At 41.5% G+C, this 27,098-nt stretch overlaps 1 protein-coding gene across 4 annotated transcripts in view; it reads right to left on the bottom strand.

Annotated features, from left to right (window-relative positions):
• Positions 1-3,478: 3,478 nt before the first annotated feature.
• The window catches only part of cp (ceruloplasmin), a 29,465-nt gene continuing 5,845 nt past the window's right edge, over positions 3,479-27,098 (bottom strand). Inside the window, exons 8-21 of one of the 4 annotated variants that reach the window (XM_029121593.2) lie at positions 26,239-26,379; positions 26,077-26,121; positions 20,989-21,156; positions 20,407-20,621; positions 20,097-20,247; positions 19,726-19,938; positions 19,393-19,600; positions 19,095-19,234; positions 16,929-17,057; positions 16,631-16,737; positions 14,706-14,925; positions 14,386-14,525; positions 12,773-12,935; positions 3,479-3,754 (exon numbers count right to left, since the gene is read on the bottom strand). In XM_029121593.2, the coding sequence (XP_028977426.2) occupies positions 3,732-3,754; positions 12,773-12,935; positions 14,386-14,525; positions 14,706-14,925; positions 16,631-16,737; positions 16,929-17,057; positions 19,095-19,234; positions 19,393-19,600; positions 19,726-19,938; positions 20,097-20,247; positions 20,407-20,621; positions 20,989-21,156; positions 26,077-26,121; positions 26,239-26,379 (2,063 nt within the window). In that variant the 3' untranslated portion in view covers positions 3,479-3,731. Of the gene's footprint in view, positions 3,755-9,420; positions 9,481-12,662; positions 12,686-12,772; positions 12,936-14,385; positions 14,526-14,705; positions 14,926-16,630; positions 16,738-16,928; positions 17,058-19,094; positions 19,235-19,392; positions 19,601-19,725; positions 19,939-20,096; positions 20,248-20,406; positions 20,622-20,988; positions 21,157-26,076; positions 26,122-26,238; positions 26,380-27,098 lie in introns of those variants that run through there. The other 3 variants (XM_029121592.2, XM_029121594.2, XM_010905768.5) reach the window with 3 other exon arrangements.

The following is a 27,098-nucleotide window of genomic DNA, read 5'->3' as shown; positions in this document are numbered from 1 at the left end:
GCCAGCCAGGAGACATAGTCCCTCCAGCGTGTCCTAGGTCTTCCCCGGGGTCTCCTCCCGGTGGGACGGGACCAGAACACCTTCCCAGGAAGGCGTTCCCGGAGGCATCCGAAACAGATGCCCAAGCCACCTCAGCTGACCCCTCTCGATGTGGAGGAGCAGCGGCTCTCTAAGGGATCGCCCAGCCACCCTGCGGAGAAAGCTCATTTCGGCCGCCTGTATCTGGAATCTTGTCCTTTCGGTCATGACCCAAAGCTCATGACCATAGGTGAGAGTAGGAACGTAGATTGACCGGTAAATCGAGAGCTTCGCCTTGCGGCTCAGCTCTTTCTTCACCACGATAGACCGATACATCGACTGCATTACTGCAGAAGCTGCACCGATCCGTCTGTCAATCTCCCGTTCCATCCTTCCCTCACTCGTGAACAAGACCCCTAGATACTTAAACTCCTCCACTTGAGGCAGGCACTCTCCACCAACCTGAAGTGGGCAAGCCACCCTTTTCCGACTGAGGACCATGGCCTCGGATTTGGAGGTACTGATTTTTATCGCTTCGACAATGGCGGTGGAGAACATGGTCCACTCGGACTCAATATCTCCATCCTCCCTCGGGATCCAGTTGAAGCTCTGCCGGAGGTGGGAGTTAAAGATCTCTCTGACAGGAGACTCGGCCAGACGTTCCCAGCAGACCCTTACAGTACGCTTAGGCCTGCCGAGTCTGTCCAGCTTCCTCCCCCGCCATCGGATCCAACTCACCACCAGGTGGTGATCAGTTGACAGCTCCGCCCCACTCTTCACCCGACTGTCCAAGACATACGGCCGCAGGTCAGATGAGACGACAACAAAGTCGATCATCGACCTGCGGCCTAGGGTGTCCTGGTGCCACGTGCACTGATGGACACCCTTATGCATGAACATGGTGTTCGTTATGGACAAACTGTGACTAGCACAGAAGTCCAATAACTGAACACCGCTCGGGTTCAGATCAGGGGGGCCGTTCCTCCCAATCACGCCCCTCCAGGTGTCACTGTCGTTGCCCACGTGGGCGTTGAAGTCCCCCAGTAGAACGATAGAGTCCCCAGTCGGAGCACTTTCCAGCACCCCTCCCAGAGACTCCAAGAAGGTCGGGTACTCTGCACTGCCGTTCGGCCCGTAGGCACAAACAACAGTGAGAGACCTATCCCCGACCCGTAGGCGCAGGGAAACGACCCTCTCGTTCACCGGGGTAAACTCCAACACATGGCGGCAGAGCTGGGGAGCTATAAGCAAACCCACACCAGCCCGCCACCTCTCACCATGGGCAACTCCAGAGTGGTGAAGAGTCCATCCTCTCTCAAGGAGTGTGATTCCAGAGCTCAAGCTGTGCGTAGAGGTCATCCCGACTAATCGGAACCTCTCAACCTCACGCACGATCTCAGGCTCCTTCCCCGCCAGCGAGGTGACATTCCACGTCCCTAGAGCCAGTTTCTGTGTCCAGAGATCGGGTTGTCTAGGCCCCTGCCTATGACTGCTGGCCGATCCTCTTCGCACCGGCCCCTTATGGTCCCTCCTGTGGGTGGTGAGCCCACGGGAAGGCGGCCCCAGGTCGCCCGTTCAGGCTGAGCCCGGCCGGGCCCCATGGTGAAAGGCCCGGCCACCAGGCGCTCGCATACGAGCCCCAACCCCGGGCCTGGCTCCAGGGTGGGGCCCTGGCTGCGCCATACCGGGCGTTGTAAGCAATGAAGCAAAATATTAAGTGTTTGTCACATAAGCTGAAACTGAAGGTGCAAGTAGGAGAACAGGAAACCCTGTTCAAGCGGTTGCCGGGGAGAGAAAGATTTAGTATCTCTGTCTTTTGAGAAACAGGACACAGGTTAAAGACACACACACATAGTCGGACAGCCAAAACATAAACCACCAGGGGGCAAGGGGATACTTGCATTTATCCTTATAAGGAATAGAACTGGGATTGGACCAATGGCACACTTGCTTTGTTAACTTAACGCCTCTATCTTTTGGGCGTAGTTGAAGTATAAATGCTGTTTTGACCGTTGATCTTTAGACATTGTGCGGCGACACTTGTCTCCAAAAGCTTTTGTAATAAACGGAATATGCGGTATGGTAATTGACCTGACTCCTGGTGTTTTATTCTCCTTTCCAACAAACCAACTCGGGGAAGTGTTGACTTCAACACTAGACTCTGAAATACGCCTTTCCCGCTAGCAACGCGTCATATGACGTAGACAGAGGCAAACAATAGGTTGTGCTCGCGCTCCGCTTCTCACAATACAGAGAGTGAGATATAGAGAAAGTGTTAGAGAAGTCAAGTCATAATGGTAAATTATTGTGTTTGTGCTGGTTGCACAAATTCCAACCTGTCTGGAAATCGTGTACATAATTTTCCTTCTAGGAAAAGCAAGGGCATTTGTTTTTGGGTGCATTTTGTGCAGGTGAAGAGAGCAGACTTCACTGCCGCTTCTGTCACCACACACTCGGTCGTTTGTGGAGTGACAGCTAGCTCAAATAGCGGCATCGGCAGCTCGCAGTGGCATTTCCGGTGGCAGGTTGAGATGTCACGGCATCTGCCTCGTTAGCAGTGGTATTTTTTTGTGTGGCAGGTTGAGATGCCAACGATTTTTCCTGAGATGCCACGGCATCTTTCGCCGTTTATATGGTATTTCCGGTGGCAGGCTGAGATGCCACAAATTTACTTGGGCACCTGCCATCGTTTGTATGGTATTTCCGGTGGCAATCTAGGATACCGCGGCACCTGCCGCTGTTTGTGTGGGTTGCCACCGGTTCACCGTAAGATGCCATGTCACATTTGACCGGTTATGGGGTAGAACGTTGGCAAACAAGGGCTGTGTCCGAAATCACCCACAACTCAACATATACAACCAAACCAGTAGCCTGTCGTACTGTAGAGAAAAGAGCATATCCGACTGCAACTGCTGGTGTTTGTAGCATTTGCTAGTGAGATACCTTATAGTTTATAAATGTTAACATTTACCAATATTAGACTTGGTAGCATTTTCATGACCCTATTTGTTTGTTTTTTTCAACGTTTCTTTGATTATTTATAATATTTTATTTGTATTACAGTCTGTTATGTTGCAGTGCTAAAGAAAGAAATTGGTGGTAGCCTATGTTTATTTTTTTTATTTAAAATGCAATGACAAAATACTTTACTCACTCAAATAAAAGACTGCAGTTTAAAGCATGATTACATTAGGGGAACAATATTTAGGCTATAGGCTTACACTTGGCAAAGCACCTGCCAATGTTTGTGGCAATTGCCACTGGCCCCCTGTGGCAGCTGTCCCTTTCTGATTGTAAATTAAACAAGATGTTGTAACAGATGACCTATCCAAAATTATTGACTTTAAACCCTCAACATTTATAGCTTACTATACTAGGTGATAGTTATATGTATCCGTGCATCACAGGATTCTAATTTAAAACCATGGACAAAGGTCTTGGTATGAATTACTAGGCTGTATTTAGGAACAAAGCTCTTTAATATAACATAATATAAAAATATTTTAACAATCACTGTTCCTCAAATCTTGCGAAGAGTCTGTAATTGTTTTTATCAACAAGTTCTTCCCAGAAGTTGTTGTAGTCCTTTTTTTTTCGATGACAAATGTAAAAAGTTCTGCTGGAGAATCCTCATCCAGTTCCCCATCCCAGGTGTCCATCCTCCATGGAATGTTGCCTTATCGCACCAGTCAGCTGATAAGAATGTTTTCGCACTATGTTGGATAAGAATGTTTTCCTGCAGTAAAAAAAAGTATGCTATTGATAATTCATGTTTTTCCCAAGTGAAGATTTCAGACTTATAGAGCATTTACTGAAAGAAAAATAAAAATACATTTTACCAACGAATGCTGTATTTATTAACACTGTGGGTTCCATCTAAAACCCTCCAAACGAAATGTCAGTATATATTCATAATTGTCTTAATTGTACATGTAAATAAAAATAATAATAAATGGTAATGCAACTAATCTGTATCCAGAGCATCTTCAATATACATCATAAAAAGCTTCCTGTCACAGTAAGCGATGCTGTATTGTATGGTCAAGCAACCGACAACACCCAAGTGCTGCTCTGAGAAAAAGGTGGGCAGTGATCCCCTTAACACGATTCAGATGACGCCCTGCAGGGTTGCCAGGTATGGAAGGTAATTTAAGTATTGCAGCATCAGATGTACATTATGCTTCTTATAAGGAGTTATAATTATCTGATATGTGAATTGTTTGAAATCCTTGTTTGAAAGGCTACATTTTGGGACAATTATTAATGTATTGCTTACCTTGCATTTATCCTCCTCTCTTTGTTCAATTAAATAAAATTCCAACAACTATATATAGAGAGATATATATATATATTTTTTACAGTAAGAGCATTTTATTCTTCCAGTCATACAACAAACATTGATTGATTGGGGGGGGTTTCGAATCCAACCTTTGCTGCGGCACTTTTCTGCATGTCTTCCCCTCTCTCTCTGTGCCCCTTTCCTGTCTATCTTCGGCTGTCACTAGCAATAAAAGTTAATTTTTTATAGTGTATTCCCCCGCTAGGCGCAGCTACAAGCTTCATATTCGGCCTCAGCTCCACATCTTTTATCCGGCATGGCGACAGTCGGAGCTTCACAATCGCTCATAAGACTGCTATAGTCGTCCTGCTGATCTCTGCTGATCAGGGTCTGAAAAATAGTTTTTTTAAAAAGGGGGCACCATCCTAAATATTGTTCCCCTAATGTAATCATGCTTTAAACTGCAGTCTTTTATTTGAGTGAGTAAAGTATTTTGTCATTGCATTTTATATAAAAAAATAAACATAGGCTACCACCAATTTCTTTCCTTAGCACTATAACATAACAGACTGTAATACAAATAAAATATTATAAATAATCAAAGAAACGTTGAAAAAAATAAACAAATAGGGTCATGAAAATGCTACCAAGTCTTATATTGGTAAATGTTTTAAACTATAAGGTATCTCACTAGCAAATGCTACAAACACCAGCAGTTGCAGTCGGATATGCTATTTTCTCTACAGTACGACAGGCTACTGGTTTGGTTGTATATGTTGAGTAGTGGGTGATTTCGCACACAGCCCTTGTTTGCCACCGTTCTACCCCATAATTGGGGTAAAATGTGACATGGCATCTTACGGTGAACCGGTGGCAACCCACACAAACAGCGGCAGGTGCCGCGGTATCCTAGATTGCCACCGGAAATACCATACAAACGATGGCAGGTGCCCGAGTAAATTTGTGGCATCTCAGGCTGCCACCGGAAATACCATATAAACGGCGAAAGATGCCGTGGCATCTCAACCTGCCACACAAAAAAAATGCCACTGCTAATGGGGCAGATGCCATGGCATCTAATAATTTCAGAATAAAGAAGTGATTTGAGCGTGTATGTATTGGGCAATCCACCATCTAACTGGTAACATAGCTACATGTTAGCTTGGCTATTGCATTAGCAAACATTTGGTAGCTGTTGATTTGATGACAGGAGTAGCTAAAATTGCGTCTGAAACCATTCCCTCATCTGGATTAAAAATGCGCTGACTGCAAGTTCCTAGCATCAGGGCTTCAGTATACAGAGAGGGAGAGACTGAGCTTTAGAACAGGTTTTCGCAATTGTCTGCCTTGACATCAATGCAGTTTGCACAAAGTTATAGCTATGAGCTGTTGGCAGGCAGCTAACCCAACAGCTCCGTTTCCCCCGCATTATATTAAGCTAGCTATGAGCTGTTGGCAGCCCCAACACCCCCGTTTCCCCCGCATTTTATTAAGCTAACTATGAGCTGTTGGCAGGCAGCTGGCTTAAATTAAGACAATCTACATGTATGTTTAATATAAAACAAGGTCGAAAGTATGTTTGCTGAAGCAGATTTATTGTATAACACCAATGTACTAGCCTAGACGAACCAGCGTTAGCCACCGTGCTACACAATAACTCACCAAGTCACTTGCCCTATTCGCCACTGGTTTTGTTGACACCACAACTCTACTTCTCTCCTCTGCCCGTTGTTCCTCCCCCTGACCTATATCTCGCCTAGGAGGCTCATAATTAAAAGCATGTGGGCCATCATAGGCATGCTCGGTTTCTTCATCCACGTCCATTGTAATTTGAGCATGAACTTGACTGGACTCCCTCGCGTTACATCACTTCCGGTTAGTGATAGATGCGGAAGTTATTTTATCATAATTTTATCTCAAAATATTGTTTATGGCGGTTATATATTCCTCCAGTTTTTGCAAATCTCGTTTTTTATCATTAATATACAATATGCTGTACAGGGGTGTCCAACCTGCAAGTTGCTCTTTAAAGGTATGATATTGAGTTTGTCTAAAATGTTATTTCTCCGTAAAGCATTAGATTTTGAGTTTCTCTCATTTAGAGTTTACCGTAGAGTAACTCAAGCCTTTATGCAAATAACCTTGTGCTTCTTAGCAATGTCTCGCTAGCTTAGCACATAATATTGGTCTTAGAAAGTTTCGGATGGGAAATTGTTTTTTAATAACGTTAACCCCAAAGGGGTTACGTTTTTTGGCACACCGACCCTTCTGTTCATCTGGAAAAAACAAAACAAATATAATGACAGTTTACAGAGACATAATCTTTTTTTTTATAAAGTATACACTCAGTGGCCACTTCATTAGGTACACTGCTTGTTAACACATATCTTAAACAGCCAATCGCGTGGCTGCAACAATGCATTGAGGCATAATAGACATGGTCAAGATGATCTGCTGAAGTTCAACCCAAGCATCAGAATGGGAAAGATAGGTGACTTAGGGGACTTTGGTTGTTGGTGCCAGACGGGCTAGTTAGAGTATTTCAGAAAGTTCTGATCTACTGGGATTTTCCCACAGAACCCACAGAGAATGGTCTGAAAAATAGAAAAATATGTAGTGAGCGGCAGTTCACTGGGCGAAAATGCCTTGTTCATGGCAGAGGTCATAGGAGAATGGCCAGACTGGTTTGACCTGAAAGATAGGAAACAGTAACTCAAATAAACACTCGTTACAACCAAGATATGCAGTAGAGCATCTCTGAACGCACAACACATATAAACCTGAAGCAGATGGGCTACAGCAGCAGAAGACCACACCCTGGTGTGATGAGTATCAATTTCTTCTGCAACATGGTAGAATCAGAATTTGGTGTAAACAACATGAAAGCATGGATCCATCCTTCTAATGGCTACTTCACTCAGGATATTGCGCCATGTCTCATGACAATGAGTTCACTGTACTCAAATGGCCTCCACAGTCACCAGATTTAAATCCAATAGAGCACTTTTGGGAGGTGGTGGAAGGGGAGATTCGTGGATGTGCAGCTGACAAATCTGCAGCAAATGCGTGATGCTATACTGTCAATATGGACCAAAGTCACAGAGGAATGTTTTCAGCATCTTGTCAAATCAATGCCACAAAGGCAGTTCTGAAGGCAAAAGGGGGTTAAATCTGGTACTAGGAAGGTGTACCTAATGAAGTGTCTGGTGAGTGTATTTCACAAAAATAATGACAAATTACACCGATCAGCCATCTTAAGCTTGTCTTTTTTTTTTTACCAGTCTGAGATATGGCCTTTTCTTTGCAACTCTGCCTAGAAGGGCAGCATCCAGGAGTCATCTCTTCACTGTTGACAGTTAACAATGAAGAGGCGACTTCTGGCAAGTTCTCCAGTCCCTGCTGAAGAGAAACACTCCCACAACAGGATGCTGCCACTGTGGTGCTTTACTGTAGGCATGGTGTTTTTTGGGTGGAAAGATGTATTCAGTTGTTTGCTAGAAATTGTTTTCCATTTAGGCCAAAAGGTAAAATTTTGGTCACATCTGACCACGGCACCTTTTGCCACATGGCTTCTGAATCTGCAATGTGCTTTTTCTTGCCAACCTCCCATAGAGGGCAGATTTGTGCAGCATTTCCACTACTCTATTTTGTAGATCTTTTGAACTTACCTTTCCACCCACAGTGGATTCTTGGTTTTCGGCCTTGTCCCTTGCATACAGAGATTTCTCAGAATTTTCAGAATCGTTTAATGATTATGTACCATAGATGATAAGATCCCCCAAAAACTTTGCACATTTATATTGAGAAACATTATTCTTAAATTGTTGCAATATTTACCTGCACAGAAACAATACAATGTCTTAGTTTCAACTTTTGATATGTTGTCTTTGTACTATTTTCTATTGAATACTGGGTTTAAATGATTTGCATATCACTGCATTCTGTTTTTCTTTACATTTTATGCAGCGTTCCAATTTTCTTGGGAACAGGTTTGGCCTATTTCGTGCCATACAATACTGTCCATATAATGTTTAAAGTAACAGTTCGACCTAGATTCCTGAGTTGTTTTTAATGGCCCATGGAGTCATTTTTCATGACAGTCTAATTCCTGTCCCTGCCTGGAATTAGCATTATTGGCATTGTCCAAATTCATTAATTGAAACTGCATTTGGGGCCACAAAAGCCGCATTGCTAAACTACTGTGAAAAGCACTTCAAACTAAATTCAGTAATCTGTAGCTCTATCATACATTATTTGGACTGCATACTGACGAAACAGCTGGCGGAATTTGCTGACTTCAAACTTGCTCTATGAAAACTATTTTCTATAGACACAACACACAGGCTTTTGTATTTTGGAGTAGGTTTCTGCTTTACCTATATTATGAAGGTCATGCAATAAACTGGTCAATAAAAACTGAAAAGAAATGTACATTTTGCGCATTGACATGAAAAATGAGTATAGTATAGCAGTGCCAATAAAGTTTTGAATGACACAATGTTGTTACTACAACATCTATACACCTGTGTCATGATACATGAGTTTTGCAGCCCTTTAAAAGATGTATTTGGGGTTTTTTGGTGCCTTTGTTTGTGTTTTTCTGATGCCCTAAACTTTAAAAAACTGATTTTTCAAAATGTCTATTTAACGGGGCGTTTGATGAAAAATACAGAATTTGCACCTAAAATATTTGAGTTGTCCTTTATACAAAGGCCTGTCTTTCTGGCTGTTTGTTGAGTATACAGGTGAGAAAACATAGTCAGATGAACTTAAAAAGTTTGTCTAAAAGCGATAAGTGCACTATTGTGGCACTTCTTCTATTCCAAATGTTGTTTGGCTTTTTTATTTTGTTTGCTGCATTAGTAAATTCTCTCTGAACCCCCCACCCCCCATTTCACCAAAACATTAACAATATATTTTATTTACAAATAACGGATAACATAAACAAAATCAATTTTATATTTTCTTTATTCAAAAGCATTTACATTAGAATTTTCCAAAATTAAATATTAAGGCCAATAAGTGCATTTATGTGTACAGTCTGTGGTAGGAGGTCACATACTCCTTGTGTGGAATATGGTATTACCAAAGTGATGTAAATAAGTGTAGTAGCTGTGCATGTATTTTAGTGAGGTTTTGTTCAAAACTTCATCCAAAACTTCATCCAAAAAAGCCCTTTTTCTCTGAAGACAAAAGAACAGAAAGAGAATTTAGTTCTATGAGTATTATCAAATGGGAGTAACAGCAAAATGATTGACTACACCCACATAGTCTCAGGGGAATATGTAACAATTAAACTTAACATAAATTGGTACATTATACTATGCATTAAGGTACATTCAGATTCACTACAAAAACATATCATACAGTGGGGAGAACAAGTATTTGATACACTGCCGATTTTGCAGGTTTTCCCACTTACAAAGCATGTAGAAGTCTATAATTTTTATCATAGGTACTCTTCAACTGTAAGTGATGGAATCTAAAACAAAAATCTAGAAAATCACATTGTATGATTTTTAAGTAATTAATTTGCATTTTATTGCATGACATAAGTATTTGATACATCAGAAAAGCAGAACTTCATATTTGGTACAGAAACCTTTGTTTGCAATTACAGAGATCACACGTTTCCTGTAGTTCTTGACCAGGTTTGCACACACTACAGCAGGAATTTTGGACCACTCCTCCATAGACCTTCTCCAGATCCTTCAGGTTTTGGGGCTGTCGCTGAGAAATATGGACTTTCAGCTCCCTCCAAAGATCTTCTATTGGGTTCAGGTCTGGAGACTGGCTAGGCCACTCCAGGACCTTGAGATGCTTCTTACGGAGCCACTCCTTAGTTGCCCTGGCTGTGTGTTTTGGGTCATTGTCATGCTGGAAGACCCAGCCACGACCCATCTTCAATGCTCTTACTGAGGGAAGGAGGTTGTTGGCCAAGATCTCGCGATACATGGCCCCATCCATCCTCCCCTCAATACGGTGCAGTCGTCCTGTCCCCTTTGCAGAAAAGCATCCCCAAAGAATGATGTTTCCACCTCCATGCTTCACGGTTGGGATGGTGTTCTTGGGGTTGTACTCATCCTTCTTCCTCCAAACACGGCGAGTGGAGTTTAGACCAAAAAGCTCTATTTCTGTCTCATCAGACCACCTGACCTTCACCCATTCCTCCTCTGGATCATCCACATTGGCAAACTTCAGACGGGCCTGGACATGCGCTGGCTTGAGCAGGGGGACCATGCGTGCACTGCAGGATTTTAATCCATGACCGTGTAGTGTGTTACTAATTTTCTTTGAGACTGTGGTCCCAGCTCTCTTCAGGTGAGGGGGGGGGGGCTGGTTTAATTGTTTTTGTTCCGAACTGTATATAAGGGGCACTGACATTAATGCACATTATGGAGAACGTTATAGTATCTGCATAATGCTGTGGATCTCCTTTTTTGCATCTGTATTGTCACTTTACATAGTTAGTTCACAATATAATCTGTTTTTATATAATAGAATATGAAAACTGATCAACTATTCCTTTTTAAAATAGTTTAATAGCTCTTTTTTACTATCTCTTATCTCTCACTCCCTCTCTGTCACAGCACAGACACACACACAAGAAGAGAGTGAGCAAATTGTGCAGCTTTTATAGTATTTATAGTATCCCTCTGTATGTATTTCATTATTGATAGTAATATAATGGCTGTAGTGTATAACTTTGGTTGTGTTTAGAGGTAATTTTGGTATGAATTGCGGTAAATAAGCTCTATTAATAGAAATTAGTGAGGTCCACATTTATTCTAAACCCTGGCTACAACCCTGTATTACCAAAGCTTGTGGGCTATTCATTATCATGACTTAGTAGTAGTAAGCCATTAATTAAAAGCAATTGTGACACTTACTGTAAAGTGTAAACCATATGGGTAGTAATGACTGGATTATTAACATTTGTAGAGTCTTCTTTAGCATGACTTTATAGCCGTAAAGCATGAATTAAAGGCATTTGTTAATTAAAGACTCCACAAACATGAATTATCCATTAATTATTACTTATGTAGTTTACACTTTACAATAAGGGTCACAAATGCCTTTAATTACTGCTTTTATACTATTAGGTCATGCTAATGAAGACTCTATAAATGTTAATTACCCATTTAATATTATTCATATGGTTTATACTTTACAATGAGGGTTACAAATGTCTTTAATTAATGGTTTAATCCTATTAAGTCATGCTAATGAATATCTCACAAATGTTGGTAATACATTTATTGCTGTTGGTTTCTAATATACCATAATAGTCATGCATACAGAGAAATTTAACAAAGGTTTCCTCACTATTTTGTAATTATACCGTATGTGCACACAAGCATTTATAAAGTATAGGAGTAACTCAAAGATTAAGAGTACATTAAAGTGTGTCCTCTGTTCTCAAGGAAAATCTGACAGTGGAAGATGAGCAAGTAAGTTAAATGTGCAGAGTCCGAAAAAAGCAATGTAAAATACAATCTTTAGTTAATGTATGCTTACCTAAACAGGAATAAACATGAACAATCACTTGTTAATATATTTTAATTCCTAAATTTACTAACATTAATACTTACATGTATAACTGAATTAGTTAATATTAACAAAGACAAATACATGTTTGTTTAGACCCATAATTCATGTTTGTTAATATTTACTAAGTCAGTTAATGTACCCTTATTGTAAAGTGTTACAGAAAAGGTTAAGGAGTTGGAATAGTTTTTGAATGCACTATCATATCAATTCAGACTATTAGGTATTCCTCTGTGACAAACTAAATAAACGCATACATAGAAACACCCCCTCCCTCCAACACACACACACACATTTAGAATGAGCGAGGATACGTGGCACAACACTTTGGTTTTGTTACTAACATTTAATTTGCTTAAAGATAATGCAGCACAATCACATCTTCAATAAAGGCCAAGTGAAAGGTTCAGCCCATTGGGAGCCCTACCTTCCAGGTCCTATACATTATGGCTTGACAGTCATTTCTTTGGTCCAGAACTGTTCTTTATTACATTCAGTAAAGTGATGCTCCCTCTTTCAGTGAATAGTGGTTGCAAGCCATAATACATTTCCCCCTTCGGTCATTTACTCCACATGATTAGAACCAGATGCAGGTAAATTCCAAGCAGGAGCAATGCACAGACATCACATGGACATTACCAATGTGTTTGGCTGATGTCAGAGGCATTGAGAAGGGCAGTTTACACGGACTTGAAAAGCTCAATAGGTGGGGAGGGAGCACACATGACAACTAGAACTGTGACCAAATCTCATGTTGGGGCTGTAGGTCTGGAGGCTGGCCTAAGCCTGAGTGCACCCAGGGCACAGGAACTCAAACGCTTTCATGGCAAATTCAGTGATCTGTGTACCAAACGCAAAGTTTGTACTAAGCAACTGCCCCCACCCCCAACCTGCTTCATACACAATGAATCATCACACACTCCTCACCTTTCTCTGATACAGTGTAGACGGTCTCCATGCCACCCGTGATGTGGTCTGTGACGTGGCAGTGCAGCAGCCAGGTGCCAGGATACTGAGGCCTCATCTTCACTGTCTGGAAGGTGGCTGGGAACAGGTCATAAACGTCTGTACGGTGGGACCGGCCACTCAGCTGGGGAACACAGGATCCAGAGTCATATTCTCATGAATTAGTCCCTTGGCTAGAAGAAAACGTCTGCATACCCAAAACCAACCGGACAAAAACTACATCCTGTATGTATATTCAGGAAATATGTCACCTTGTGGTTTTTGAGTTTAGCTGTACTGTATATGGCCTTACATCAGTTATTTATTATGATACCTATATTAAAAGTCTATTGAGACATTATGGAAAACAAGGTACAGTGAGGGAAAATGTTTTTTGATCCTCTGCTGATTTTGTACATTTGCCCACTGACAAAGAAATTATCAGTCTATAATTTTAATGGTAGGTTTATTTGAACAGTAGGTTTATTTGAACAGTGAGAGACAGAATAACAACAAAAAAATCCATAAAAACACATGCATTTTAATGAGTGAAATAAGTATTCGACCCCTCTGCAAAACATGACTTAGTACTTGGTTGCAAAACCCTTGTTGGCAATCACAGAGGTCAGACGTTTCTTGTAGTTGGCCACCAGGTTTGCACACATCTCCGGAGGGATTTTGTCCCACTCCTCTTTGCAGATCTTCTCCAAGTCATCAAGGTTTCAAGGCTGACGTTTGGCAACTCGAACCTTCAGCTCCCTCCACAGATTTTCTATGGGATTAAGGTCTGGAGAGTGGCTAGGCCACTCCAGGACCTTAATGTGCTTCTTCTTGAGCCACTGTCTTGGCCATGTGTTTTGGGTCATTGTCATGCTGGAATACCCATCCACGACCCATTTTCAATGCCCTGGCTGAGGGAAGGAGGTTCTCACCCAAGATTTGACAGTACATGTCCCCGTCCATCGTCCCTTTGATGCAGTGAAGTTGTCCTGTCCCCTTAGCAGAAAAACACCCCCAAAGCATAATGTTTTCACCTCCATGTGGAAATGGTGGGGATTGTGTTCTTGGGGTCATAGGCAGCATTCTTCCTCCTCCAAACATGGTGAGTTGAGTTGATGCCAAAGAGCACAATTCTGTTCTCATCTGACCACAACACTTTCACCAAATTCTCCTCTGAATCATTCAGATGTTCATTGGCAAACTTCAGAAGGGCCTGTACATGTGCTTTCTTGAGCAGGGGGGCCTTGCAGCCACTGCAGGGTTTAATACTTGTTTCATTCATTAAAATGCAAATAAATGTATAACATTTTTGACATGCGTTTTTCTGGATTATTTTGTTGTTATTCTGTCTCTCACTGTTCAGATAAACATACCATTAAAATTAGAGACTGATCATTTCTTTGTCAGTGGGGAAACATACAAAATCAGCAAGGGATCAAATAATGTTTTCCCTCACTGTAGATGGTAGAAAGGCTGTTGGGAGAAACTAGGAAGGGTACATGTAGGGATTGATCCCATCCATTCTCCATTGGGGAGATATTGCATGTCTTTGTCCGGGCCTAACCACAGAACTACAGCTCTGCTCAGAACATTACCTTGTAGTCAATGCTGTGTCCATGGAAATGGGCCGTGTGGATATCCACCTCGTTGCCCATCCCCATAAGGTACCAGTAAACCTTATCTCCGACCACCATGTTCAAACCCAGAAGGTTTCCAAACATCAGCCCGTTGATGGCTGTAGCAGAGACAGAGAGATAAACCAGGGAATACTTTCTGGTCGCAAATGAAATGGTAACTTTCACGGTTAAATGGAGCCTTCAAAAATAAGTTATTAAAATGTCTGTATAACTGCATTACAAATAATTGATACTGTAAGCAAATGCTATAAAGTTTGTCCAAATATGGTGGACCGTACCATGCATTTTGTTGCTCTCAATGAATTCCTCATCCTCCTTGATGTTCTTGGCTGGGTTCTTGATGTTTGCTTTGATGTTGTCATCCAGGTACCAAGACTCATTCTCATCAAACACCAAGAAAAGTAGAGCAAACTCCTCCACCTCCTTCTTCAGTCCAAATGTCCGTGCAAAGCTCCGCCTACATATCACTAGGGGACCAATGAGACCACTGTACAGGTCCTGGGGGTAAATAGCAATGATGTATTTGTATTTTTGTATACATGTTCATTTGCAAGTGAAATTCTACGAACAACTTCACATTTTGATTGGATTTCCCTTAAGATCTATACAACCTACCTAACATTTTCAATCGAAAAGAAAATGTATATACCGTGTTAGTTTACCACAATTTGCAGACCAGATAGGATACATTTTGCAAAGTGTTCAAAATGAAAATCAATGTTTTCATTTGCAATTTCCCGGCCATCGTCACAAACTTTTAAATCTACAATGTTAATGTATTGAGCACCATTTAATTCACCCAAGTTTTGGAAACAATAGGGTGTCCATTGGTGTCCAAGATATTGTGTGTGATTAACTAATCTCAGTTGATTATTATGATGACCACTCTTGCACCAACAGTATAATTCTGTAAATGTCAGATATTTCAACTGATCAGCCATAACATTATGACCACTGACAGGTGAAGTGAATTACACTGATAATCACATCATCATGGCACTTGTCAGTGGGTGGGATATATTAGACATCAAGTGAACATTCTGTCCTCAAGGTTGATGTGTTAGAAGCAGGAAAAATTTGCAAGCTTAAAATTTTTTGATTTTGATAAGGCCCAAATTGTGATGGCTGGGTCAGAGCATCTCCCAAACTGCAGCCCTTGTGGGGTGTTCCTGGTCTGCAGTAGTCAGTACCTATCAAAAGTGGTCCAAGGAAGGAAAAGCAGTGAACCAGCGACAGGGTCATGGGCGGCCAAGCCTCAATGATGCATGTGGGGAACGAAGGCTGGTCTGTGTGATCCGATCCAACAGGCAAGCTACTGTAAAAAAGTTAATGCTGGTACTAATAGAAAGGTGTCAGAACACACAGTGCATTGCAGTTTGTTGCGTATGGGGCTGTGTAGCCGCAGACCAGTCAGGGTGACCATGCTGACCCCTGTCCACTGCTGAAAGCGCTTACAATGGGCATGTGTGCATCAGAACTGGACCACAGGCCATGGAAGAAGGTGGCCTGGTCTGATGAATCACTCTTCCTTTTACATCACGTGGATGGCCGGGTGCGTGTGCATCGCTTACCTAGAGAACACATGGCACCAGGATACACTACTTGTACCACCTACCAGCATTGTTGCAGACCATGTGCACCCTTTCATGGCAACGGTATTCCCTGATGGCATTGGCCTTTCAGCAGGATAATACGCACTGCCACAAAGCAAAATGGTTCAGGAATGTTTTGAGGAACACAACAACGAGTTCCAGGTGTTGACTTGGCCTCCAAATCCCCCAGAGCTCAATCCAATCGAGCATCTGTGGGATGTGTTGGACAAACAGGTCCAATCCATGGAGGCCCCACCTCACAACTTACAGGACTTAAAGCATCTGCTGCTAACGTCTTGGTGCCAGATACCACAGCACACCTTCAGAGGTCTAGTGGAGTCCATGCCTCGAAGGCTCAGGCCTGTTTTGGTGGCAAAAGGGTAATCTGCAAAATACTAGGCAGGTGGTCATAATGTTATGGCTGATCGATGTATCAAATCTGGACAAAAAAATCTGGGATGTCTTGTAAAAGTAAATATTTGCTGTTGAATAGATCCATTGCCCCCACCCCAATTTCATTGTGTGGGAAATCTGGACTGAGATTATAGACAAACACAAAAGTGATTTTGTGACTTGAGTTTGTTGCTCCATCTGTGGTATCACCTCATTACCTTGTTAACATTGACTGTGGAGTAATATGCTCCCACGCTGCATGTCTCCTGTTCCTCTGTAGGACCAGCTGTCTTGGGGACGTACCATGTGTACGTTTGTGTTTCACCTGTTTGGGACAACACCGCTTAAGAACATTGGAACTCACATACCACTAAGTTGTTATTGTAAAGAAAAGGGTGCAGAAATATGTATTTATAAGAGTAGTCTATGAGCAGTAAACATAGTATTTTCTGTGATTAAAATGAATGAATAATACAATAGGTGGTCGAATGCAATATCCTAAGGGTACTGTTTTACCTGGCTTTGTTTCTTTGATTTGTGGAAGGTCAGTCTTCACCCCATGTGCATGAATAGAATAAGGTCTTGTGGCCATGTTCTTGAAGACTATATTTACTTTGTCACCAACATCTGCATGGAGAATAGGGCCTTGAAAAAGAAACGAGGGATGAATCTCATGAAAGGTTAGTTTGACATAAAAAGGATGTAGAAATATTGCTAAGTCAAAGGTTTGGACACACCTAATCATTCAGGGGTCTTTCTTTAGTTTTACTACTTTACACATTGTTTAATGATAGTGAAGGTATCAAAACCATGAAATAACAAAGATGGAATCAAGTAGCAACCAAAGTAGTGTTAAACTTCAACAAATTACATTTCATGTTGTAGATTTTTCAAAGTAGCCACCCTTTGCCTTGATGACATCTTTGCATTCTCTCAACCAGTTTCATAAGGGAGTCACCTGGAACGCATTTCAATTAACAGATGTGCCTTTTTAATAGTTAATTTGTGGAATTTCTTTCACCTCTTGATCCGTTCAGTTGTGGTGACAAGCTACGGTTGGTATACAGAAGACAATTATATTAATTATGTCAGTACTGTAGTAGTCCATATTATGGCATGAACAGATCAAATAAACAAAGAGAAATTACAGTCCATCATTACTTTTAGACATGGGTCAGTCAATGTCAGTCAACCAGGGAACATTTACAGAACTGACAGTTAGAAACTTTCTTAAAAAACCATTAAATGCTCCTCAGATTGCAGCCCAAATAAATGCTTCACAGAGTTCAAGTAAGTGACACATAACATCAACTTTTCAGAGTAGACTGTGTGAATCAGGACTTCATGTACGAATTGCTGTAAAGAAATGACTACTGAAGGACACCAATAATGAGAAGAGACTTTCTTGGGCTAAGAAACATGAAAAATCAACATTAGACTGGTTGAAATCTGTCCTTTGGTCTGATGAGTCAAAATGTGACATTTTAGGTTCCAACCACCGTGTCTTTGTGAGACGCAGAGAGAGTGAACAGATAATCTCTGCATGTATGGTTCCCTCTGTGAAACATGGAGGAGGAGGCCTGATGTGTGCTATTCTGGTGACACTGTTTAGAATTCAAGGTACACTAGACCAGCATGGATACCACAGCATTCTGCAGCGATACGCAATACCATCTGGTTTGTGGGACTATCATTTGTTTTTCAACTGGACAATGAACCCAAACCCACCTCCAGGCTGTGTAAGGCTATTTGACCAAGAAGGAGAGTTACGGAGTGCTGCATCAGATGACCTGTCATCCACAAACACTCAACCTCAACCCAACTGTGATGGTTTGGGATGAGTTGAACCGCAGAGCATCCACAAGTGCTCAGCATATTGGGAACTCCTTCTAGCATATTGGGAACTCCTTCTAGCATATTGGGAACTCCTTCTAGCATGTTGGGAACTCCTAGCATATTCCAGGTGACTACCTCATTAAGCTAGTTGAGAGAATGCCAAGAGTGTCCCAAGCTGTCATCAATTCAAATGGTGGCTACTTTGAAGAATCTAAAATATAAATGTATTTTGATTTCTTTAACACTTTTTTGATTACTTTTTTAAAAGTGTAACACCACTTTTGTTGCTACATGATTCCATATGTTTTAGTTCATAGTTTTGATGTTTTCACTATTTTTCTACAATGTGAGAAATAGTAAAACTAGAGAATCACCCTTGAATGTGTAGGTGTGCAGTCTCAAAAATAAGGGCAGTGATAGGTTAATTGCAATAACAATACATTTAGTATCTCATGAAGAATGGTACATTTTATAACTTTATAATTCACTATGCAGTGAATTATTTTGTAAACCAAGACACATCAAATATAGTCTTCCTTCTGAACTGATCTGTGGGTGTTGTACTTTATAGTGAAGCAAGAGTTTCACTGTTATGATTCACTGGTGTAACATGTTTCTAACATGTATTGCTGACTACATACTGTATGTAATCAAAGTATATTCATGTTTTTTTTTATATGTGATATTTAAAACATTTTGTGAATATTCTTCAAAATATGGGGGCATTGAATACCTATGCAATCCATTATAGCCCAAAATGAAAAGGACATTCAATGTTTTGTACCATAGTAAGTTATGTAGATAACAAGGTTTCTGTACTGCCAACTACTTTATATTACAACTCACCCAGTATCCCTAAGTGTTGCATGTCTGCTGACCTCTCCTTCTGTTGGGTGAATTTATTGCTGGTGAACTGCCTGTACACAACCTTCTTGTACTTTGAGCCAATGAACTTTTCCTGTTTATCAATGAACTCCTTCCCTGGACTGGAGAAAATAACACATTCAAAAGTCTATATGGATATTTTGCATATTTATGTAACTTAAACATGAATTTTACTAGGGTGAGGGTTGTGCCAGTGTGTGGGCATGACGCTCATCTTGTGGTTAGGAGGACTGAGTTCAAGGCTGGAGTCGAGGATTACCTATTGATGAGGCCATGGTACATCTCCTGCTCCCATGTCCGGTTGGGGGAGTACTCCCAATCTATCTCCATGGCAGCGATGTAGTAGGTTTTAGAGTGGAGCATGATCTCTGACTGCCTGCTGAACATACTACACTTCTCCACCGTGTAGTTTGCCCTCATACCTCCCTGGTAATGGTCTGCCGTCCTGCACACCACCTCAAACTGACCTGGGGGCAGCAAATACACAACGTCTCTTATAATACCAGAAGTAAACATTTATGATGTGTGTTAAATTCTCTCAGGGCATCTACACCTCCCTCTCTCTATCTCACCATCCATCCAGGTGTCTTACCCATGCTGTCAGGCTCCATCATAACAGTGTGGGAGATGTGAGGGAAGACGTTGATGACGTCTCTGCGTGTCTCTCTGTAGATGAACCTGTTCCCTTCAAAGTATAGGCCATGGATGTCAGCCTCAGAGCCCAGACCTGACACGTGCCATGACACCTTGTCCCCCTTACACATGGTCAACCCTGGGAGGTTCCCATACATGTAGCCATTGATCGCTGTGTCAACAGAGACAGGAAGATGAAAAGTTACAGTATTGCCCTACAGAAGTCCAGTTAAACAAGTTGGCAATAACCAGTATGTTGGAGGGTAAATCTCATTTCAAGAAAGTAACTAAATGAATGACAGAACATGATCCGTGTTCTAAAGGGCTTACAGTGCATTTTGTTAGATTCCTGGAAATCCTCATCCTCTTTGTTGACAGTGTTAGGAGCCTTTGTAAACTGCTTAATGTTGTCATCCAGGTACCAGCTGAGATTCTCATCAAACACTGTGGCCAGCAGATGGAACTCCTTATTCACATTTTTCTGAAATGAGAAATTAATGTGATAATGAATGATGTCCGCTGCGGTATGGGTGCTCGTTTTTAGTTTTTTTACTTTGTAATGCCAAATAATTGGGAAAGAAATCCACAATTTAAACCTTCAGACTATAAAGGCATTATGCCTTAAATTCAATGTCTTCACCTGTTTCCCATTTTTGAGAGTTTTCTTTTTGCAGACAAGGAGAGGTCCAACAAGGCCAGAGCTGGTGTCTTTGACAGGGTCCACGGCTGAGTAGTAGAAGTAGGTGATGCAGTCTGCATCATCTTTCACCGGCCCACCCTCTTTGGGGACCACCCACTCATAGGTATGGGTGGTGCCTGGTTTGACCAGAGCTGCTGGGGGTGGGGTTACTGTTCCTGTAGGGGAGGAATAGAGGCAAATAAGATAAGGTTTTCTCTTCACTGTCTTTTCTTTTGTTACCTCCTAAAACCCCATCGGAGGAACTCCAACAAGACGAGAGGAACTGAGGAATAGCTTTTGAGAGAATGCCTCCACAGAACGCTTGATGAGCTACACATGAGATATCTCCCTTGTGTGGATGATAAGCAAATTATAAGGAACATGGTTTATTTAAAATAAATCTCCCTGCTTAAATATCTAAACAAAGAATTGTTAGACCTGTGTTTCTACTTTTTAATTTTGGTTTAGTCCTCCAGTAAAAACATTATGACCAACTGCATAATATTGTGTAAGTCCCACTTTTGCCACCAAAACAGCCCTGACCTGTTGAGGCATGGGCTCCACTAGGCCTCTGAAGGTGTGCTGTGGTATCTGGCACCAAGACGTTAGCAGCAGATCCTTCAAGTTCTGTAAGTTGCGAGGTGGGACCTCCATGAATTGGACTTGTTGGTTCAGCACATCCCACAGACAGATGCTCGATTGGATTGAGATCTGGGGAATTTGGAGGCCAAGTCAACACCTTGAACTTGTGTTCATCAAATCATTCCTGAACCATTTTTGCTTTGTGGTAGGGCGCATTATCCTAGGTAGGTGATATGTGTCAAAATAACATCCACAGGAATGGCAGGACCCAAGGTTTCCCAGTAGAACATTGGCCAAAGCATCACACTGCCTCAGCCGGTTTGCCTTCTTCCCATAGTGCATCCTGGTGCCATGTGTTCTCCAGGTAAGCGATGCACACGCACCCCGGCCATCCACGTGATGTAAAAGGAAGAGTGATTCATCAGACCAGGCCACCTTCTTCCATGGCCTGTGGTCCAGTTCTGATGCACACATGCCCATTGTAGGCACTTTCGGCAGTGGTACAGGGGTCAGCATGGTCACCCTAACTGGTCAGAGGCTATGCAGCCCCATACGCAACAAACTACGATTCACTGTGTGTTCTGACACCTTTCTATCAATACCTGCATTCATTTTTTCAGCAATTTGAGGTACAGTAGCTCGTCTCTTGGATCGGACCACATGGGCCAGCCTTCACTCCCCTCATGCATCAATGAGCCTAAATTATGAAATATTCCAGTCTGGTTTTAGATCCCATCATAGTACTGAGACTGCACTCGTGAAGGTAACAAATGACCTTCTAATGGCCTCAGACAAAGGTTCCGCATCCGTCCTGTTGCTTCTTGATCTTAGTGCTGCTTTTGACACTATTGATCACTCCCTTCTCTTAGAGAGACTGGAAACCAATATTGGGCTACGTGGACATGTTCTAGCCTGGTTTAAATCTTATTTATCTGAAAGATATCAGTTCGTTAGTGTGGATGGCATATCCTCTGACAAGTCAAAGGTATGCTTTGGAGTTCCTCAAGGCTCGGTTCTGGGCCCATTACTTTTCTCACTATACATGCTCCCTCTGGGCGATGTAATCCGAAATCACAATATTAACTTTCACTGTTATGCTGATGACACACAGTTATATATTTCAATGAAGCATGGAGAAGCCCCTAAATTAGCTATTTTGGAAGCATGCGTTTCAGATATTAGGAAGTGGATGACAGAGAATTTCTTGCTCTTAAACTCAAATAAAACAGAAATGCTCCTTTTAGGACCCAAAAAACAAAGAGCGTTGTTAGCAGATCTCACTGTGAACCTCGACGGCTGCATGGTCGTATCCCAAAAAACTGTAAAAAACCTTGGCGTTACCCTTGACCCTGACCTCTCCTTTGAAGAACATATAAAATATGTCTCAAGAGTAGCTTATTTTCATCTTCGAAACATCGCAAAAATTAGAAACTTCCTATCAAAAACTGATGCAGAAAAATTAATCCATGCTTTCGTTACTTCTAGATTAGATTACTGCAATGCTCTTATCTCTGGTTATCCAGACAAATTAATAAATAAACTTCAATTAGTGCTGCACACAGCTGCTAGAATCCTAACTAGAACAAAAAAATTTGAACACATTACTCCTGTCCTGGCATCCTTACATTGGCTGCCTGTTAGGGTTAGGGCTGATTTTAAGGTTTTACTCTTAACCTATAAATCAATACATGGACTTGCTCCTACTTACCTTGCTGAAATGATCCAGCCATATATACCTACACGTAACCTTAGATCGCAAGACGCAGGCCTTTTAATTGTACCTAGAATTTCTAAACAAACAATTGGCGGCAGGGCCTTTTCTCATAGAGCTCCACTCCTGTGGAATGATCTGCCAATTAAGGTTAGAAATGCAAACTCAGTGCAAACTTTCAAGTGTCTACTAAAAACTCATCTCTACAGCACGGTTTATAATTAGGTGTAGCCTGGCCCGGGGGCGTGAAGGTGACCAGTAGGCTTGATACTGTCCACCCTTGCTGTCTTGCCAGGTGGGCTCTCGTCGCCACTGGGATGCCCTCCCTCCAATGCCCTTCGGGGGAAGAGTCACTGGCTTGTTGTTGATTCTCTATTGCGCACTTGTGCAGTTGGGCTGTACGCTACTAGCAATACTCGGCCCTCATTCAGGGGGGTTGCGGTTGGTGGGTGTCCCTTTGGTTGATGCCTGGCAATGTGGTTGGATTGATTTCCTGCCTGTTGGGCCCTGTCCGGGGCCTCCCCCGGGTAGGGCCACAGTGTCACCGGACCCCCCCGTCTCAGTTTCCAAGGTGTTACGCTGCTATATTATTGTGCTGGGGGACATGAGGGATGTACTACTAACTTTTCTCAGTTTCCTCCAATTTTAAATTTTAGAAGGAGATGAGGTCCTGGTCCACACCTGCGGATTACCTGGTTTGGGGGGACCGTTGCTGTTCCTGTCCTTGTCCACCTGGTCATACTTCTGACCTAGTCTAAAATCAAATATACTCTGGATTTAGCCAAGAGAAATTTATTTATTATTCCAATTGGACTCTTAATATCTCACCCGGCACAGCCAGAAGAGGACTGGTCACCCCTCTGAGCCTGGGTCCTCTCTAGGTTTCTTCCTAAAATTCGACCTTCTTAGGGAGTTTTTCCTAGCCACTGAAATTCAACACTACTGTTGTTTGCTCCTTGGGGTTTAAGGCCGGGTGTCTCTGTAAAGCACTTTGTGACAACTGCTGTTGTAAAAAGCGCTTTATAAATAAATTTTGATTGATTGATTTTGAACCCTGTTGCAGGTTCACCACTTTTCCTTCCTTGGACCACTTTTGATAGGTCCTGACCACTGCAGACCAGGAACACCCCACAAAGGCTGCAGTTCCAGAGATGCTCTGATCCAGTCATCTAGCCATCACTATTTGGCCCTGTCAAAGTCAATTTCAAATGCTTATGCTTTTTCCAGCTTCTAACACATCAACTTTGAGGACAATTGCTGCCTAATATATCCCACCTACTGACAGGTGCCATGATAACGAGTTAATCAGTGTTATTCCCTTCACCTGTCAGTGGTCATAATGTTATGGCTGATTGATGTATCTCACACAGATTTAGATGGTGAAATAATTTCCTAAACTATTAAGCAGATGTTTTCTTTCCAATATTATGTCTTCGCCTTCATTACTGTGTTGGTGTGTTGTCCTTAATTTTTTTTCCCTTTCCTTTTCTCTGTCTTTGGAGTTCATGATTGTCCGTTGTGATTTGTTCATTCCCCTGTCCGCAATCCTTAGTCCACCTGTTTCTGTGTCGTCTTGGACAAAGGCAATTTCTTCTCGTTTCAAAGCTGTCTGTTGAACTCTTTTTGTGAAGAGATGGACCTTTTTTTTGGAGACATTTTTGCAATAAATATTTTTTTATTGTTAATATAGCATTTTGAGATCATTTTGAGGGAACACTATTGCAGAAGTTTGAAGTGGAAGGATGTCCTTAGTTAAGATGGTATTGGGTTGTGATGTTTCAATGTTTTCCTTTGGTTTAACCCATTGTGTGTAGTTCATCTACATTGTGTGGGAAATTCACCTTTAATTGCCATTTTCACCTGTGTGTGTTACCTTGTGTGTCTGTAACAAGGCCACACATTCAAGGGTATGTAAACTTTTGATCAGGGACATTTCTGTTATCATTATGATTTAAAAAGGAGCCAAACAACTATGTGATAATAAATGGCTTCATATGATCACTATCCTTAAATAACAGACAGTTTTTTTGCATGATCAGTCATGTTCTCAAAATCAATGCCAACATTTCTGCCAGGGTATGCAAACTTATGAGCACAACAGTATAGGCAAGACACCCCTAGGCTCACATTCCACCAGTAGCCTCCTTGTCTATATACACTAAATCAGAATCTGGGCGGAACACTCCTTGTATTTTTGGAAATAGAGAGGCTACCTGATTCTTGGCAGGAATGTTTTTACTTATCCTTCCTTTGCTTTGGACCTGCTTTTCCCAATTGTACTGTACATGTGCAGAGACTCCAATAAATCTCTTTACGATAATACCTAGTTTTCTTGTCCCTGTTTAGCCTCTCCATTTCACTTCCTGACCAATGAACTGCTTTGTATGTGTCACAGTGTTATGGTTCCCCTAACCTGGATGTATGTAACATACTACATTAAATCTCCCGAAATGTGATACTTAGCCAACATTGTGAAATACCATAATTCCACTACTGCATTAGACTTATAGACAAGTAATACATTCCTGATCTGTTAACCCAACCAGCTCAATCCCTGGAAAGTTATGGTATAATGTGAATTCTCATATTATTTAGTTCATTGGTTTGTCTGACAGTGGTTTCTCTTACTTACATGATATATGCCCTGATTGGATGCTATGGCAGCCACTATGAGCCGGACACCATCGCTACTCTTCATATTCAAGTAATATAGCAGCAAGCCTATCCTTCTGTTGCTGGACTAGCGGGATAATCAAGACACAGACAATTTCCTATGCTAATTATAGCAGGGTCCCCTGTTTAAAAGCTAACTGGTAAGGAATAGTTCCTCAACTGGAGGCACACAACTATGTGGATCTGTGCAACCCACTAGAAAGTGTATCGTTTTTATTTAAATAATTATTTCTTGCTGTTTATCAAGATTTTAACCCCATTTATTTTATTAAGACCTTCAGCAGTTGTCACAAATTGCTTATATAGATACCCAGCCAGAAATCCCAAGCAATAAAAATAAATTGATGCACAGTGGCAAGGAAAACCCCACTGCTAGGGTCAGAACCTAGGAACCAACGTAAAGAGGATCCAGACTCTGAGGGGCGGCCAGTCCTGTGCATAAACTACCACCAGATGTCAGCACATAGTTACTACCAACAGACAAACCTCTAAACTGAATAATGTCCTTTCAGACTTTACACTTTAGATGCTTGGCATCAATACCTAGAAAGGGCTAAACATTTAGATAGCAAGTGAAAGATTAACAGAAAAATTGACAAACAAGCCCTCACCTCAGTGTTTTTCTGAACAGTAAATTAATAGTGTGGGTGAATGGGTAAACTTACTTGTCTCCTTCTTTAGTTCCCTAAGTTTTTTGGCAGTGTAGGATTCTGTGAAAGTATTAGTGGGAGACATTATCAATGGATGGAAACATGTTTAACAACCGAAAGAATGCAAATAGTTTTGATAAAAACCTATGTTAAAACAAATGTGTTGCTATTTCTCACCTTCTAGTTCATTGTAGTAGAGTGTCCCTGACTGCTCAATGCTATATTGGACACCATGTGGCTGCATGGTGAAAGGACGGGTAGCCTTGTTCCGAAATACTACCTTGATGGTGTCCTCTTCCTCGGCCCTGATAACAGGACCTGCAATCCACGTGGCAATCAAGCATAATACATTAACACGGGACTAGGACGACACATTACATATATACAGTACAAATGAATGCATGTATACATACGTATATACAGTACTGTATGTGTATTGTATTGTGTGGACTTGTATATGTACAATGCTCTCTATTGTTACATTACACCATCAACATTGTTGTTTATAAGATCTTACATTATTTTCATAGAAGAAAATGTCATCAAGAAATAACTGTATTATTTCATCAATTACTATATTCAAAAACATGTGTGCCACAATCTAATAGATGTATATTTTGATTAAGATTTTTAAATTAATCTTTAGGAATTCTTAAGTGGTCATCCATGACATGCTGATTCACTTGGGTATAAATGTGAAGTGACATACAGATTAAACTCCCTTGGTCATCCATTAATATGTGAAAGGGCAGATAACACATACAATGAGACAGTTTGTTGACCTTCACAAATCAAACAATGGCTATAAAAAAATATCTTCACACCTGAGAAAATCCATCTTGACTATCAGGGAATGAATTAAGAAAAGTAAAAAAACTGGTGCTATGATGAACCTGCCCTGGGAAGGATGATTCAAGTGGCAAGAAAATGTCCAGGGATCACAGCTGGGAAATTGCAGAATTTGTTGACATCATAGTTCACAAGAGTCTTTAAAACTACAACTAGATGCCATCTCCTTGCTAACAAGATATTTGTAA

Source organism: Esox lucius, chromosome 8 (assembly GCF_011004845.1).
Source record: "Esox lucius isolate fEsoLuc1 chromosome 8, fEsoLuc1.pri, whole genome shotgun sequence".
In the NCBI taxonomy this organism is placed as follows: domain Eukaryota; kingdom Metazoa; phylum Chordata; class Actinopteri; order Esociformes; family Esocidae; genus Esox; species Esox lucius.
This window is presented reverse-complemented; position numbering and strand designations above follow the sequence as displayed.